Source organism: Eretmochelys imbricata, chromosome 4 (assembly GCF_965152235.1).
Source record: "Eretmochelys imbricata isolate rEreImb1 chromosome 4, rEreImb1.hap1, whole genome shotgun sequence".
NCBI classification, from domain to species: domain Eukaryota; kingdom Metazoa; phylum Chordata; order Testudines; family Cheloniidae; genus Eretmochelys; species Eretmochelys imbricata.
Genome location: NC_135575.1, coordinates 12,344,091 through 12,362,830, shown reverse-complemented (window position 1 = coordinate 12,362,830; position 18,740 = coordinate 12,344,091). Strand labels below are relative to the sequence as shown.

The following is an 18,740-nucleotide window of genomic DNA, read 5'->3' as shown; positions in this document are numbered from 1 at the left end:
GGTAAAGGCAGCAGGTCCTACCCCTTGCCAATGATGAGTGGCCATTACAGACTGCAGTCTGCCCCTTGAGAAAGGGGCTAGATGATGACTAGCAGTAGCCATTTAGGCAAGGTGGGCCTAGAAGGTTGGGGGTTCCCCTGGGAGGGGAGACCCAGCATGTGGGGGTACTGCAGTGAGCAGAACCCCAGGGTAAGAGGCACTGGGGTCTGGGAGGGACACAGGGGCCTGAGGCAGGTGAGACACCGGCCACCAGGAGGCACGCCGAGTACTGGACGAGCTAATTCCAAAACGTCCAGCAGGAGGCGCCACGCCAGTGAGTCTTCGCTCTGCTACATGGAACAAAACCAAATATTTTTGAAGTTCCCCACGAAATGGAATTTCTGGAAAATTTCAGTTTGGGGAAAATTTGAAATTTTCTTTAGACCTTTATTTTATGTTGGAGTATTTGTATTTTTACATTATTTCATGACCTGTCAATAGGCGTGATTAATATGACACAGTTTGACCCAACCCTTTGATTACAACCCAAACAGGAAACTCTTTGATCTAGATAAGAAGTACTGATTGAAAATCTTATCGAAGTAGCAGCTGCCTTTTATTTAAACATTTATATAATAAAAGAATATTTCGGCTATTATGGCATGATAGCACATTATAAAATAATGGAAATAATCATACTTATTATTATATAGTTAACAATGTTTCCACTTTTGACCCGAGTGGCTAGTCAAAATTCAGGGCTGTGTTCTGTGGGTGCTCCAGCTGGAGGAGAAATGGGTGATAGCCGAGTAGTTCTTTGATGCAATCTTGTTTATTTACAAGGAATGTACAATACCCTATTTTTTGAACTGGGCAGGCCATTCATCCAGTTATAAGCCAGACAGTCCTGTTTTTGGAAGGGTTGTCTCTGGCTGGTATTGGACAAGGTTTTGTCTGATATTATGCAGGACACTGTTTTGCAGAGTATGTTGCTCTGTCCCCTCCAGCATGACCTAACCGTGGGGTATCACTGGTGGGGATGGACCCATGCTGTTTTGGAAAGTACTGCAATGTCCGGTATTCTGGGGATGTGGCAGTGCCCACCCTATTCTGAATGCAGAAGGGACCAAGAACAAAAAGGAGCATTTCCTTAGCTTACCTGCCCCCAAGTGTCTTTCGCTAAGATCAGACCCAAAAGCTCTCTCTAGCTGGCTCTAGGGTCATACACTGCTCACAGCTGGCTCCTTCTTGGCTTTTTCTTGCCTCTTCTCTGTGCCTCTTTCTCTCTATTCTTGTCTGTGACCTCAGTGTCTGTTGGTTTTCTCTTACTTCCACCCAAAACAATACTCACCCCAAAAACTCTTGGGTGGGCTCACATCCACTTTTTGTCCTAGGTGGTTCTTATGTTTACAGTTGCGTTAATTGAAGGGCAAGTTCACACTGATCAACCTCAATGGGGTTTTAACCCAACTCATAACGTTTTACCCAGCTCATAACAATACCATCGTAAAAAAATATAAACATGAAGAAAATCCATAAAATAAAATAAATGCTGAAACGAAATTCTAAAATGAAAATGTTCTGACACAGATTCCTTCTTCTGTTGGTGGCAGCTGACAGATGATGATGCTGTTGCAAAAAAAGAGAGTGCAATTTTGGGTTGCATTAGCAGAGGCCCGGCATCCAAGTCTCGGGAGGTGTTACTACCACTGCACTCGGCTCTGGTTAGGCCTCAGCTGGAGTAGCGTGTCCAGTTCTGGTCACCAATGGATAGAAAGGATGTGGAGAAACTGGAAATGCTCCAGAGGCAAGCAGCAAAGAAGATCAAAAGGGATGGAATGTTTCGTTTGGAAAAGAGGAGATTGAGGGGGGAACATGATAGTGGTCTTCAAATACTTGACAGGATGACTTAAAAAGATGGAAAAAAAATTTCTCTCTTGACACAGGGGGCGGGACAAGAGGCAATGGGTTCAAACTACCGCAAAGCAGATTTAGATTAAAGCTCAGGAAAACCTTACTAACTGTCAGACCAGCAGGACAATGGAACAGATGCCGAGAGAGGTTGTGGAAGCTCCTTCACTGGAGGTTTTCTATATGAGGCTGGACAGAGCCACCTGTCTTGGACGGTTTAGACACAAGAAATCCTGCCTCTTGGCAGGGGTTAGACTAGATGACACTTGCAGTCCCTTCCAACTCTATGGCTCTGTGATTCTCCCCCAGGGGTTTCCTTCTTGTTCCTGGAGTCCTCCCAGGGAACAACTGCAGACTCCTTCCTCTCAGCCCCCATTTACTTGCAGCTCCCTGGTTTTCTGTGCTGTCCCAGGCAGGCTTTGTTCTCAGTTAACCCTGACCCTCCTCTCTCAGGTGACCTAAATGGCCTCTCAGGCCCTTGTTACCCTTATCAGGGCTGGTGTGGGGTGCATCCCCCATCACAGTAATTGAATTGGCCAAGGCTGTGGAGACAGCCAGTGTCAGACTGTCTTTCCAATCTGTATTTGGGGTGAGGGTTTCAGAAACACCTCTGGGAGTGAGACACCCAAATCCTATTGAAAGTTCCTCTTAGAAAATAAGCATTTTTGAAAATCTCACCCTTAGTCTACTGGACCATGCGGCCCCTAAGAGTGAGGACAAATCACACTAGGTGCTGACAAAGGAGTGGGCTTGACCTCAACCAGATAGCTGGCTGGGGGGGAACATAAAGCAGGCCTAATGCTATCAGCATAACCCTGGGTAGCAGCGCCCTCACCCAGCTGCGAATTGAACCAAAACCAGAGGATGTTACCAGATGTGCCTGTTACTTTGGGGTATGCTCATTTATTAGGGTTACTCTTCGGGAGGGGGGGGGATGTTCTGTAATTCTATTAATGTACTGCTTGTGTCATTTGTGTGTTCATATGGAGCTCCACCCCTTCCTTCTGCAAGTCCCCTCCCAATGGAGCTACCCTGCAGGACCTAGGTTCTCCAGGACTGGGTTCCTCCAGCCCGAGGACTAGATGAACAAACACACACACACAGAGCAAGTCTGAGCAGACCGGGTCAATCAGCACTCTCCATCTGATCCCCTCATATGTCCCTGTACTCAATGGGCTTTGTTAAGCGGCACCTTCAAGCTGTCACCTTTATGTGCCCCTGGTCTCGACGCTGGGCCAAGCAGCACTTTCAGCTGCCCCCCCATAGAATCATAGAATTTCAGGGTTGGAAGAGAACCTCAGCAGGTCATCTAGTCCCACCCCCTGCTCAAAGCAGGACCAATCCCCAATTTTTGCCCCCAGATCCCTAAATGGGCCCCTCAAGGATTGAGCTTGCAACCCTGGGTTTAGCAGGCCAATGCTCAAACCACTAAGCTATCCCTCCCCCCGCTTAATATACCACAGGTTTAACCCATCCCTATCCCACCTTCACATCACAATTGTACTGGTAGTAACCCACTTGATGAGCAAACCCTACAGTATTTTTGGGTGCTACAAGGATCTTTAGCTTAGGTAAGAGAAGTGTTGCTGCAGAGTAAATGGGGGAAGCTAAAAACACAAAAGAGTAAAGTTCAGAGAGAGAGAGAGAGAAGCAACCAGCTTAACCATAAAAGTTAGTTATTGAATAATAGTGATAACTACACAAGGAGAGCCTAAACCAACATAACATACATTATTAAAGGTTAATACCTGAGGTAGAAAGGAGAACAGAGAGAGAAAGAAGGGGATCTCACTGCTCCCTGAAGCTTGAACTGGTCAGGGTTCCCAGGTGATGGTGGTAGCTCAGGGTCCTGAGGGCAGGAGACAGGCAGAGCCCCCAGCACGATCAGTCAGGAGATGGAGTCCCAGTGGAACTGATGCAGAGTTTGAGTCGATGCATCAGAACACTTACTTGGACATAGGTAGGGGTTTTTGTAGAGAAAATTCAATGGTTCAAGGGAGAACACTAGATTTGTTTATGGGTAAACTGATGACTTAAGGGTTTTCTTTAGGCTAGACAATAGGACCTGATCACTCTTGGCTATGGGTGGTGGTTTCTTCCAGGGAGCTTACAATGCAATTAGGCTGCTTCAGTATCTTGGATATCAATCAAGGATTCATTACTAGAATTGGTCTGATAATTGCTGAGCTGGGTGTGTGCAGGCGTGGGTTCATTAGCATCTGGAGCGGAGATTCCCATGATGCAGTGCGTCCCTGCTTTTCTGGTCCCAGAGTTCAGTGCGGTTCTCTGTTTTTCGTTCTTTATGCTAAATTCCCTGTCCCATCTTTCGTGCAGATGAGGCTAGGGGAGTTGTCTCTGGTCTTCATTCTGTATGCTAATGGAGATGTCTTAATCTTGTCACCCTTGTCAGAAGGGGTCTAGGTGTGTCTCCCAACGCCTTTCACTGCTCTTTGCAAGCCTTTTCTCTGATCGGTTTTGGTTCAAGCAGAGACTGGTGGTGGTGGTGGGGCGGTGTCTTTCATGAGTCAGACAGGCTAGATACTACGCCCTGGTTCCCCAAAAACACAGAGCTGGCTGGTATCAAGGGACCCACTGCTGTGATTTCCAAAGACCTCAAAAGTCTGTCTTGTGGAAGTGCGAATTAGCTGAATTTTAGGAAAAATCAGTGGCAAGCTTTCAACCCCAGCAGTCAACTGCTGTCTGCTTCTCTCGGGCTCAAGGTTGTCTTTGCAAGGGAGAGGGATGGACACTCCCTCTAAATGAAAGACAGAACTCTTCGGTACACCTTCTCGGTTGCCCCACGTCACATGTGAGGGCTGCAGCCCTGAGCTACGCAGGCCCAAAGGCAGGGATTATGCTAATCACAAGGTACCTAACATGTAATTACCTGGCCAGATGCATACGTAGCTGTGATCTCTGATGCCAAGCGAGTCTGGGAGGAGTGAGCAGCTGGGGAGAGTTGGACAGGCAGAAGCCATTTGTTTTTGTATTCATTTATTTGCTCTCTCTCTCATCGTCGTGTAGGAGGGGTGCTGTAGGAAAGCCAATGATGCAGGCTCAGGAACAGGGATTTGACCAGGAGTTCAAACTAGAGGGTGCTAGCATTTAGGTCACAGCCCAGTGACACCAGCTTGCCAAAAAGGGAGTATACTGGCAGGAAATGTGAAGAGCTTCCTGTTATGAATCCTGTCTGGTGAAGAACAAGTCTTCTCACCTAGTGGGTGTGGCCGCTCTGCCATGTGAGCCTGTCAATGTCAAACACAACTGAGTGCTGATTGGCAGCTTGTAGTCTCCTTGTTGTCTCTGTGCTCACATCTGCTTGGGGTTTTACTTGCATGCCGGTTCCTGCATTTTGCATTAAACCCACACGCTGCTGAGTTTTCCACCACAAGCAGCTCAATGAAGCCTCTTCGCTTACCACCCTATTCTCCCTGCAACACCCAGCCGTGCGATGACTGTATGTACCAGCAGCATTCACGGTGCTTTCGAGACTTCAGTCGATCTCAAAGAGGCTACCAGACCTACCGGGGCGTGCCATGGGACCTTCAAAGGTAGGTGACGTGTTTAATCCTCCTGAGCAGGACTTGAGGGAGCAATGGTAGCAAGGGATGCTGTTTGTGGAGATTTTTTTGTTTACATTAAGATGCGTCTGAAGGACCTGGAGTGAGGCCATCAGTCATCTCCTCTCTTCCCCCGGTCCAAAAGCCAGTGGCTTAACCTCACTCCATCTCTCCCTGTGAGGATGCTTAGACAGAATGCTGCTCATGATTAGGGTGACCAGATAGCAAGTGTGAAAAATTGGGAGGAGAGTGGAGGGTGATGGGTGCCTATATCAGACAAAGCCCCAAATATCAGGACTGTGCCTACAATATTCGGACATCCAGTCACCCTACTCATGATGGACCATTCTGAAATGTACAGATCCTCAGAGGAGAAGGGATTCACTGCAGGGGCAGCAGGAGGAGGCGTGGAAACTAACTGGAGGGTCACAGATTGAAAGTGCAAGATGGTGGAATAGTCTGGCTCAGTGGTTCTCAACCAGGGGTATGCAGAGTTCTTCCAGAGGATACATCAACTCACGCAGATATTTGCCTAGATTTACAATGGACAACATAAAAAGCACTAGCGAAGTCAGTACAAACTAAAATTTCATACACGCAATGACTTTATACTGCTCTGCATACTATACACTGAAATGTAAATACAATATTTATATTTATGTGGTAAAAATGAGAAAGTAAGCAATTTGTCAGTATTAGTGTGCTGTGACACTTTTGTGTTTTTATGTCTGAGTTTGTAAGCAAGTAGTTTTTAAATGTGGTGAAACTTAGGGGTACACAAGACAAATCGGACTCCTGAAAGGGGTACAGTCGTCTGGAAAGGTTGAGAGCCACTGGTCGGGATAAAAGGGGGGGGGTCATGGTTTGGGGGGGTTCACGGGCTGGATGTGAGGGGAACCTGGAGTTTGATGTGTGGGTGGGGCTCATGGGCGGGATGACTGGGAGAGTTGGGGTTTGATGGGGCAGTTGGATCGTGGGCTGGAAAAGCAAATTCAAGTGGAAATCCTTAGCCAGACTTACCTAGACCTGAAAGCTTTGGATTTCATTTAGAAATGTATGGTGGCTGAGGCTGTTCCCTTATATTTCCCCTAACTTAGTTGGCCGCTCTTGCCCCCAAACTGAACAGCTTAAGGTGCCTTTTTTTAAGGGTAAAGCTTCTGTGGCATGAGTCCTGTATTTTTGCCTGTGTGACTCTAATTGCTCAGGGACGGACTGTGATACCCTTTCCCTGAATAGCACTGTACTCCACAAGTGGTCCCACTGAAATTGTCAATGAAACTATTATCTCCAGGGAGTAGTTTATTATGGAGTTAAAAGAATAAGGCCCTGATCCTGCAATGTCATTGCATTGCAACTTGGAGGGGTCTAATTTAGTAAGACATTTTACTGTTGGTGAACTTTAACATTATTTTAAATTTACTGCTGATTATAATCTGTCCCTGGAAACTTGAAACAAAAAAAATCTTGGTTCTGGATTGGTGAAATTTATTCTTTAAATGCACTGAAACTTTTTTTAAGATTGTACAAAATATGGCATTGTCTTTGCAAACCAATACAAAGGAAAAGAACTAGTTCACCCTATGTCCTTCCCAACCGTAGCAGCACCCTTTCCAGCTTTTTATCTGTAACAGAATATGCATATATTCAGCTACTTCGCTTTGCATTTCAATGTGGAAACGGAGCACCAGTGCGATCTTGCACAGTTTGTCTCTGCACGAGCTGCTGTAGTATATTTAAAGCAGTACAGCCCTCCTATTGTCAATGCAGTTATACTGGTATAAAGGTGCTTATATTGATATAGCTTATTCCTTTAAGAGACAGGAAATATATAATACTGGTATTAGGGGCTTTTTATATTGATAAAACTACATCCATGCTAGGGGTCGTAACAATGTAACTATTTCAGTATAAGAAAAAAATATCATACCCCTAACCAAAATAGTCATGCCAGTACAAAAACTGCATAGACCAGGCACGAGTAAAGTGTGTAGCCTCCTTCTGACTGGAAAGGAAGCTTGCTATTTGGAGAACATGTAAAAGAATTGCATCACTTATCCCGCAAATACGGGGCAAATCTCTGAATTAAATCGTTGTAGATCTTGGAAGCAAGGGAGTACACTAGCTTGACTTCTCAGAAGGCTCATCTCACGAAAGAAATTTCTAAGTGCCCTGCACAGAACCCCATCCTGGCTGATGCTCACTGTACGGCAATGACTTCAGAGTGGCTGCATGGCTCTAACTGATCACAGAGTTTGGCCCACTGTGCATACTTTTCAACAACCTCAGTCCTTGCAAGGATCCCTTGGGAATTCAAACTTGTTTTGGAACTAAAACAGCCATGAGCTGTTGGAGCTGCAGCACCTGCCTGATCTCAGTAATACAGCAATCCCATTATTCCTTACTGAAAACACATTGCGGCAAACCTGGGCAGGAAATAGAAATCAAAACCTTCAGGGTGTTGGTGATGCTGAAAACAACAGCTAATGACTCTGTTGTTCATTCGAAAGCAGCATAGAAGCATTTCAATGATGGCTGAATCAGCATTGGCTCTTGTTTCTACATGAGCAGTTGGGTTTGTTTGTATTTTTTATAAAGCAGGGTCTGAACCAGACACTGCCAGCTTTAGGGAAGTTGGATCCCTATTCAAATTTAGCAGCTGTTGCCTTTCTCTATGATTGATCCAAGGTCCCAGTTCAATCCATTTCCCCCTAAATTTTTGGGAAAGTTCAAATCTAGGTCCCTGATCCAGCAAAGGACACTTAGATACATACTTAATCTGAAGTCTTTGAGTACTGTAATGTGTTTTTAGATGGGCATATTGCAATTTGGAGACGATTGCATTACAAGTAACATATTTTGGTTTCATGTTGTCAAAGTGTTGCCATAACCAACAGCGAGTTTAAAAGACGTGACAGCACACACAAAAATTCAGTGGGACCACTTGAAAACCTGGATTTGTGCTGGAAATGGCCTAACCTGATGCTCACTTTAGATAAGCTATTACCAGCAGGACAGTGGGGTGGGAGGAGGTATTGTTTCATATTCTCTGTGTATATATAAAGTCTGCTGCAGTTTCCACGGTATGCATCTGATGAAGTGAGCTGTAGCTCACGAAAGCTCATGCTCAAATAAATTGGTTAGTCTCTAAGGTGCCACAAGGACTCCTTTTCTTTTTTTTTTTTAAAGTTAAGGAAGTGAGCTGTAGCTCACGAAAGCTTATGCTCAAATAAATTGGTTAGTCTCTAAGGTGCCACAAGTACTCCTTTTCTTTTTGCGAATACAGACTAACACGGCTGTTGCTCTGAAACCTATGTACTGAAGGTTTTTTCCCCTGGATTGGGGCTCTGTAGGTGAATCTGAGCTTTGCAGGTTTTTGGGCACAGCTATAATTGTAATGCTGAAGCTACATAGTGTTCAATCACTGTCATTATCCTGTTCAGTGATGCATCTTTTTAGAAGATTTCAAAGCTAATCTGGGAGCAAGCACTTGGAAAGACTGTGCAGGGAGCAAGCCTGCAACAGAAAAGGACCCCTGTTGGTCTTGTTCATGTTTGATCCCTTTGTGGTCTGTAATCCGAATGCAGCCTGGAGTGAATGGAGGCATCCATAGCTCCCATGGGAGACTGGTCCAAATGCCATGGTGATGTAAACAGCAGGGTTAGTTACACCCGTTGCACTGAAAAATGGGTGTAGGTGGTGAAGTACTGTAACACATTCATTTGGCATTCAGCAGGTGAGCAAAATGAGTGTAAATTGCAGGCCGATGGGGGCGGAAGGGGGGCGTGTGTAGCAGGAAAAGCAGCTAACGTCAGGCTGCAGAATATAACGTGCCTCCACACCCTGCTTTAACTTACCCCACCCCTTCCCAAAACACTCCTGAGGCCAGCGCCGGCCCTGGTGTCCGTGCGTACAAGTCTCATTGACTCTAATCAGACTTGAAACTGGTTATTAAAGGGGCTAAACAATGGTCCCCAAGCAACACCAAGCCAGATCCTGATCCCACTGAAATTCAGGTAAAACCCCTTGTGATTTCAATGGGACCATGATTTGATTCTTGCAGAGTTAGTGAAAGTTATGTTCTTTTGCCACTTTCACCCATTTTCTGACCAGTTTATGCTTGAGATATCACCCAGACCGTCAAGTAGGCTGATGCAGCGTGAGGGTCGGTATCTCCAGATCTTCAGAGGATGCAGTATCTTGAACTCTGCATTGCTTATGGGGAAACTTAAGGAGGAACTCTTCAGTGAGAGGTGACTTCATCTCTAGTCCTAATGCAGATTGTTTTAACAACTAGAAATGTGGCCAAGAGGGGCCCCCCACTATAGAATCTTAGAGATGTAGGGCTCGAAGGGACCTCAAGAGGTCATCAAGTCCAGCCTGCTGAGGCAGGACCAAGTCAACCTTGACCATCCCTGACAGGTGTTTGTCCAACCTGTTCTTAATCTTCCAATGATGGGGATTCCACAACTTCCCTTGGAAGCCTGTCCAGAATTTAACTACCCTTATAGTTAGAAAGTATTTCCTAATATCTAACCTAAGTCTTCTTTGGTGCAGATTAAGCCCATTACTTTTTGGCCGAACTGCAGAGGACATAGAGAACAAATATACACTGTCCTCTTCATAATAGCCTTAATAGATTTGAAAGCTATAAGGTCTCCCCACACTCTTCTTTACTCAAGACTAAACATGCTCGGGTTTTTTTAACTTTTTCTCATAGGTCAGGTTTTCTACCTTTAATCATTTTGTTACTCTTTTCTGGACTTTCTCCAATTTGTCCACCTCTCTCCTAAATTGTGGTGCCCAGAACTGGGCACAGTACTCCAGTTGAGGCCTCACCAGTGTCAAGTAGACCAGGACAATTACCTCCCGTGTCTTACATACAACACTTCTTCTAATACACCCCGGAATGATATTAGCTTTTTGTTGCAACTGCATCACACTGTTGACTCGTATTCAATTTGTGATCCACTATAACCCTCAGATTCTTTTCAGGACTGCTGCCAGTTGTACTCTCCACTCAATTACCTAAGTCATTAATAAAAATATTGGCTAGGACCAGACCCAGGACTGACCCCATGGGGCGCCACTAGATATATCCTTTCATTTTGATAGCACTCAAAGGACCAATGGTTTACTACCTGTCAACCAGGTTTGCATTCACCTTCTAATAATTTTATCTAGACCACATTTCACTAGTTTGCTTATGATAATGCCATGTAAGACTGTGTCAAAAGCCTTACTAAAATCAAGATCTGTCATGTCAACTGCTTTCCTCCTATTCACTAAGCCAGTAACCCTGTCAAAGAAGGAAATTAGGTTGGCGTCATTTGTTCTTGACAATTCCATGCTAACTATTCCTTATAACCCTATGATCCTCGAGGTGCTTACAAACTGATGGTTTAATAATTTGTTCCAGTATCTTTCCAGTGTTGAATTTAGGTTGATTGGTCTATAATACCTGGGGTCCTCTTTGTTCCCATTTTTAAAGATAGGTATTATGTTTGCCCTATCTCACTGCCAACTCTTGCGATTTTATTGCAAGTCTCATGATATCTGGTGTCTTTGTTAGAGCTCCTGCTCCTGGAGTTATGTGAGCCTCTTGGCTTTCATTTAAAAGAGGTAGTAGGTTTCTAGAACTCTGGACCGTGAAGAGAAACTTGAAAATGTGACCCAGGCGAGCCCTAAAGGCTTAATACCCAGCAAGCAAATGGAAAGAACTCATTTCTGTTTTTCCTAAACTCTCCTGATTTTTAAGGCCTGACTCAGGCTTTTTGGCTGTTTGGGGTGGCAGCACGGCCCTGGAGCATTTTGTCTGGGACGGGGAGGTCGCTGGGGAAATTACAGGTTGGGATTCTTGGTACATTTACTGATAGGCGGGGGGTGTTTTTCCCCCTTTGCTTTTCAGAGTTCACCAGTTGGCCACCAAACCGAAATTTTTCGAGCCCTGGAAGAGCGCTCTAATCGCCGTGGCTGCAGCGATGGCGTTGGCCATCACCATCGGCCTCCTGGTGTATTTTTTGGCCTATGGTAAGTATTGCGTGTATTTTCACTGTTTGGGCATGTAGTATGGTGCAGCTCCCTCGGGTTCAGGTGCTTTGCATGTTACTGGGAGCCAGTGTTTCCATCAACAGAATTAAAACTCCTCTAGGGGGAGTTACCACCACCGTCTGCATCTCCTGCTTCTTTCCCCCTTCAGCAATCGCTGCTCAATGCTGCCTCCTGCTACAGGGGCTAGCAAGTGTCGCTGTCGCTCTTGTCTCTTGCTCATGTCTTGTACTCTTTTCAGATCCTTCTGCTAAACCCACCTCTGCTGTGATGCCTGCACATCACTGCCATGTGGCGTTGGTTTGCCAAGTGACCAGCTGAGCTTTCTGAGAAACTATCCATTCTATTCTGACTCTCCCACCCGGCCTGTCTGTCTGGTTCATCTGTTGTGTCCTGTCTCATTCAGACTGTGAGCTCTTCTTTTGCTATGTGCCTGTACAGCGCCTGGCTCAATGGGACCCTGATCCTTGAGTGGGGTTCCTAAGCACCACTGTAACACACGCAATTTTGGGCAAGCCCTGGAGGGAGGGCAGGGTGCCAGAACGATATTTCTTGCCCATGCTCTGGCGCTGTGGGGGGCTGAATATGAACGGCTGCTTGTTGCCGGAGAGGTTGATGGGGATATCCTTCTGGGGAATTGGATGATCTTCCCCCCTTTGTTACAGCTCTGCTCGACCCAAATGGCAGGGTCAATCCCCATTCCTGTTCTGTTCAACAGGAAACTTTTATCCACCACTGCCAGCTCTTGGACTGCTGCTGTCTGAATGGCATTCATGCAGATGGAGACCTGCCCACTCTTGGGCCATGAAATGTTTTTGCAGGAGACCCCAGAGTGGTCTGAGCCAGCCCTGGATGGGCTGTAAGGCAAGTATTACCCATTCCTTTTCTTTCCTTTCAGATCAGAAGCTATTCTATTACAATGGCAACTTTAAAGTCACCAGTATCCAGTACAGCGATGGCCTGGCCAGTCAATCCTCAGGAGAGTTTAGAGACCAGAGTGGAAGGATCGAGAGACTGGTATGTCAGGATTTCTCTCTCCTTCCCTGCCTTTATAAACTGATCATTGAACATGCAGGGGGTGATTAACGTGAAATCAGAATGATGTGCTGTTATGCCACAAACCTCTGACTCCTGTCCCCTGAGCTCCAGGGCTGGCCTGTGTCAGGGTTTGCTTATCTCTGACAACCGCCAAGTTGGCCAACACGCTGTGGATTCAACCAGGCACGTCCAGAGCTAGAAGCATGAGCTGCCACAGCTTGAGCTAAAGCTTGTGGGTGGAGCGGGAACAGACTCAGAACCTTGACAGACTTGGCAGGTAGACCTAGCTTCTGCCACTGACCTGCTGTGTGACTGGACATGACACTAAACTGGGAGGAGAGGTAGATATGCTGGAGGGTAGGGGTAGGATACAGAGGGCCCTAGACAAATCAGAGGATTGGGCCAAAAGAAATCTGATGAGGTTCAACAAGGATGAGTGCAGAGTTCTGCACTTAGGATGGAAGAATCCCATGCACCGCTACAGACTAGGGATCGAATGGCTCGGCAGCAGTTCTGCAGAAAAGGACCTAGGGGTTACAGTGGACGAGAAGCTGGATATGAGTCAACAGTGTGCCCTTGTTGCCAAGAAGGCCAATGGTATTTTGGGATGTATATGTAGGGGCATTGCCAGCAGATCAAGGGATGTGATCGTTCCCCTCTATTCGACATTGGTGAGGCCTCATCTGGAGTACTGTGTCCGGTTTTGGGCCCCACACTACAAGAAGGATGTGGGAAACACTGAAAAATGTCCAGTGGAGGGCAACAAAAATGATTAGGGGACTGGAACACATGACTTATGGGGAGAGGCTGAGGGAACTGGGATTGCTTAGTCTGCAGAAGAGAAGAATGAGGGGGGATTTGATAGCTGCTTTCAACTACGTGAAAGGGGGTTCCAAAGAGGATGGATCTAGACTGTTCTCAGTGGTAGCAGATGACAGAACGAGGAGTAATGGTCTCAAGTTGCAGTGGGGGAGGTTTAGGTTGGATATTAGGAAAAACTTTTTCACTTGGAGGGTGGTGAAGCACTGGAATGGGTTAGCTAGGGAGGTGGTGGAATCTCCTTCCTTAGAAGTTTTTAAGGTCAGGCTTGACAAAGCCCTGGCTGGGATGATTTCGTTGGGGATTGGTCCTGCTTTGAGGAGGGGGTTGGACTAGATGACCTCCTAAGGTCTCTTCCAACCCTGATATTCTATGACATAAGCCACTTCCCTTGCCACTCTGACTCTCTCTCGTCGATTTAGATGAGATCGTTGGGACTGGACCTCTACTGCAATCAGAATGAAAATACACTTGAGTTTCAGTCTCCTTCCTGCTCCCTTTAGTAATTCAACAAGTCCCCTGGATGGGTCAGCAAGCCACCTAATCTTGATCCCATTTGCTGTTTATGATTCTCTCCGTAGGGGAAAAAATTGTATTACAGTGTCTGGGCCTGCAAGGTGCCGAGAGCCCTAGCTGTCAATGACGGCTTTGCTGGGAGCTGAGGGCACCCAGCCCCCGGCAGCATTAAGCCCTTTTTCAGTCCCTTTGGTATGCTGCACTGGGTAACAACTCTATTGATAGCACGGGATAGGCATGAGTTGACTGGCTATCCCTCATAGAGGAGCTATGGAAATAGATACGTACTGCACCTGGAAGAGAAAATAAGAAAGGAAATTACACTTCTCTGCTGGTGATAATTGCAGAGTTCAATCCTTTGCAGCAATAAGCAAGCAATTGTGCTCATGTCTTTTATTCCTCACGACATGATGCTTGTCTCTCTCACTTTCTGTTCAGTGACCTTGCCTAGCTGTTCACACCAGGGCAATCAGCACTTCCCACTCTCCCAGCACTACTCAGTCATTTACTGAGGGCTGTGCAACATAGTCACTTCACTTCAACACGTAAACTATGGAAAGCATCCTGCCTTGGGAGACAGAGTCCTGGCTTGGGAGTCCTGGGTTGTATTCCTGGCTCTGCCAATGACCAGCTCAGCTGTATGACCTTGTCTGAGTCACTGCTCTTCTCCATGCGTCTATTTTCCGCTTCCACCCTCTGTCTGTCTTGAGACCTGAGATTGCAAGTGTTTCAATGTGAGAACTGTCTCTTACTCTGTGTTTGTACAGCACCTTGCACAACCGGCCTTGAATTTAGTTGGGGCTTCAGATGCTACCGTAAACTCCTACAAATGTGTGGGGATTTCAAATGTGTGAGAATCAGAGAATTTGGTGGAGGGGGAAAAATCCTCCACAAATTGAAAGAATAATGTTGTTTCCTGGATTAATTTTATTTGATAAGCAATGTGTTCATAGTTAGATGTATTATCGAATGAACAGTATTTGTGCTGCTCTAATAAAGATCCCGAGGAGTACACCGGCTTTCCTGGAGCCACTCGTACAATCTTCTCTCCCAAGAGCTGTCCTTGCCCCATAGGTGAACTTCTCTGCAGGTGGCTTGAGCTCCCCATCTCCCTTGGACCTGACTCGCTCCATGGTGCACTCTTGTCCATTGCCACAGAAACGTTACCTGTTGTAAAACATCGATCACCTTGCTTTCTAGCTCTCACCAACAAAAAAAATTGTACCGTTTCTTCTTCCCCTCCTCCTCTTTCTCTTAACCTCAGCTGGCCTATCCAAAAAGGATGAATGGAATGTATTCAGACTACCTTTTTAAAATTGCCCTTGGCAATTTAGAAAACAACCTAGTATATAAATGAATAATGATAGACTCTTAGTGGATCTAATCCTGCCCCTTCATGAAACCAGTGGCAAAACTCCAGCTGACGTAACTGAGAGAAAGATCAAGGCTGACTGTGGTATTTGAAGGAGTTCCTCTACTCTGGGGCAGTTCTAGGAAAAACATTTCCACTACTCATGAGATTCCTCCTAATTCAGCCCAATCTGCTCCAGACAATTCAAAGCATTCTTATTAATTGGCAGTTTTCTCAACTTGCCACCATTTCAATCCAAAGGATTTTCACCTGTTTGTTAAAACCCAGCTTCCTGTCCCTTTGTGGTTGTTCCTGCTTCCTAATTCATCTGGATTTACTCGAATCCCTCTGGGTTCAATGTTTTAACAGCCCTAAGCCTCCCCATTGCCATTAATCACAGGGATGCTCTGTAGATAAATGCAGTACGTTTCATAACGATAAACATGGTTACCAAAAGTGAATCATCCCTAACAATCTGATACACTCAAACCACCTGTTGTGCAACTCCTGGCAGTCTCTCCCTGCTCCGATCCTTGTCTGAATAGGCTTCCTTTGTCCATACTCAGAACAGGTCAGAGACGAGTTGTGTTTAGAGAGCTGGTAGAATATTTTGGACCCCCACTCCAATACCTTCCCTGGGAGCAGTTGCGTACACATTTGTACTCAGTGCAGCTTCAGCATGGGACACTGACACTGCAAGTATGAATAACGCTTCCTGCTTCCTTATCTCCTTGAAGACCGACGGGAAGGTTGGAAATCATGCTGGAGCACTGATAAGCTTGGTGCACTGATCAGCACCCAACAACTGACTGGAATGTCTGGCAAACATATTCCCGGGATGATGCTGGGAGCTGGAGGAAATGGGGAAGGAGATAATGAAAGGTTTCTGCTTCCCGGCTTGCTTACCCCGAGTGGACCTTAGAGTTCCCTTAGACCTCTCTGAGAGAGCAAGATGTTAGCCTGGGGTCCTGATCCAATCTCTGCTCAGGTTGCGCTGTTCTGGCTAGCTTGAAAAGTTATCTTCCCTTCCCACCCTAAAATACACTCAATCAGATCTTCTCCTCCTGTATGTGGTATCTAGGGAGCCCAGGTGCATGGACAGGGGGTTCATGATTTCCGGATGCCCCCCACTCCCAAGCTTATTTTATAGTGGGTCCCCTTACAACCCAGCTGATCTCCTCTTAGACTCCTCAGAGAACATTTCCTCTCTGCTGGCTTTTCTGCCTCCACTCCCTGGAAACCAACAGTTCCTACCTTTCCCCATGACAGATTTTTAGTTCGGTTTCCGCTGCCCCCACCAAATCAATCTGTTTTCCCTTAGTCCTCCCAGAGGCCAGCTTCCCGTCCCGCTCAATAATAACCTCAGTGGGGGTGCACAGCCATAGCGCCAGCCCCATCTGTACCCTGATCCAGCCACCGAAGGGCTGCACATCTGTAGTGATTACTGTGGCTCACCCTGGTAGGGATCCCTCAGCTCTCCACGCGGTGGCTTAGCTGGGTGACCTCCACCTCTAGCGGGGCCACTGCAGAGCCCCAAGTATGATGAGGACTGCACGGGTGGGGCTTTCCTTTTGAGATGGCTTGAAAATCCCCACTTTCAGATTCCTCCTCCTCTGCCACGGGCCTGGCCAGGTCCGTCCCTTCATGGCCTCCTGCATTAAATTTAAACCCCTCCTCCAGCCTTGTCCCGTCCCTTATCTCCCACAACTCTCCTGCCAGGGTGTGGTGTTTAGCCAGCTCCTGGCTGGGTGGGCTGCGGTGGTGGAGGTGGCAGTGTGGCTCCAGAGCAAACTGTGCGGCCAAAGGAGAAGTGTGGAGAGGCCAGACCTCTGCACAAATGCCCCAAGAGCTGTGGGGTGGAACTGGATTTCCCCAAGAAATCTCCGTCTCTGTAGGTTTGCAGGTCTGCCCCTTCTTCCTTCATGATAATCTGAAAACCACCCCCATTTCCCATCCCGGCACTGACTGAGTGTCAGCAGAGGGGTATATGAATCAGTGCATCATGTATAAAACTTGTAGGTCTCCTTTCAGATGGAAGGTGCTAGATGCATAGATATGAAGGCCAGAAGGGACTATGATGATCATCTAGTCTGACCTCCTGTAAAACACAGGCCATGGGATTTCAGCCAGTTACTCTTGAACCTAGCCCATATCTTGAGGTTGATCAAGAACATCTTCTTTACAAAGACATCTAATCTTGAATTAGACTTCAAGTGGTGGAGAATCCACCACTTCGTTAAGTATAGAAGTTTAGGATAGGCTTACTTCAATGAATATCACTCTTGAAATATAATACTTGAGTATGTCTGAGGACAAATAATGTGGGTTTGCAGATAATACCTTGTCAGAGCATCAAATCCAGTTACTTCTCTACCAAATATTGTAAAGGCATTTAAAAACAATAATTTTCCATTGTTTTTAAAAATTTAGAAAGGCAATAAGAAAAGTATTGTAGAGCATGCTATACAAATAACTTTTATTGTCAATGGGAAATTATTACAAAATGGATTGTGGGGAAAATGGTCAGTTTTGAAATGAACTACACTGAAGTGGCTGTTTTGGAACTGGTTATATCCAAGGATTTCCGGATTAGATTACCAGGATGATGTGGGACAGATTCTGTCCTCATTTACACCCATGCTACTTGATTAGAGGGACATGTTTAACTGTGACAAGGTAGGTGAGATAATATCTTGTATTGGACCAACTTCTGTTCGTGAAAGAGACAAGGTTTTGAGCTACACAGAGTTCTTCCAGTCCAGAAAAGATACTCCAAGCAGCACAGTTAAATACAAGGTGGAACAGATTGTTTAGCATAGGTAGTTAATACAATACTAAGGGTTCATTCAAGGTGGAGTGACCCATTGACGCCTCTGCAGTCATATGGGAGGGAAAAAAGGGGGTGGTGGTTAATGGATTACTGATTGTTGTAATAAGTCATACATCTGGTGTCTCTGTTCAGTCTGTGATTTTTAGTGTCTAGCAGAATTATGAATTTAAGTGCCCTGGCTCGTCTTTTGAAAGTGTTGTGGAGGTTTCCTTTGAAGATGAGGACTGAGAGGTCAGATAGAGAGTGGTTGCGGCGTGAAAAGTGTCCACCCACAGGTGACAGGGTGTTTTTGTCATTTTTATCATTTTCCTGTGTGAGTTCATTCGAGAGTGTAGTGATTGTCTGGTTTCAACCACATAGTTGTTGTTGTTAAGGCATTGAGTGCACTGGATGAGGTACACCATGTGTTGTGATAGGCATGTATAGGACTCATGGATCTTGAAAGCTGTGTTGTGGGGGGTGTTGATCATTGTAGTAGTGGAAATATGTCTGCAGGTTTTGCATCTGTTGTTCTGGCAGGGTCTAGTGCTGCTTTGAGTTGTCATGGTCTGGTTTGTGTGGAGCTTGCTTCTGATAATGAGCTTGGAGAGGCTGGGAGGTTGGTTGAAGGCCAGAAGAGGGAGTTCAGGAAAGATTTCGTTCAGGATGGGGTCCCCACTTTACATGGGTTGTAGCTGTTTGATACCCTGTA

At 46.1% G+C, this 18,740-nt stretch overlaps 1 protein-coding gene across 1 annotated transcript in view; it reads left to right on the top strand.

Moving 5' to 3' along the window:
• The first annotated feature begins 5,289 nt into the window (after window positions 1-5,289).
• LOC144263448 (transmembrane protease serine 11C-like) overlaps window positions 5,290-18,740 on the top strand; it is a 62,038-nt gene continuing 48,587 nt past the window's right edge. The window contains exons 1-3 of the mRNA XM_077814321.1: window positions 5,290-5,441; window positions 11,356-11,477; window positions 12,394-12,512. Coding sequence (XP_077670447.1) covers window positions 5,290-5,441; window positions 11,356-11,477; window positions 12,394-12,512 — 393 coding nt within the window. The remainder of the gene's footprint in view (window positions 5,442-11,355; window positions 11,478-12,393; window positions 12,513-18,740) is intronic.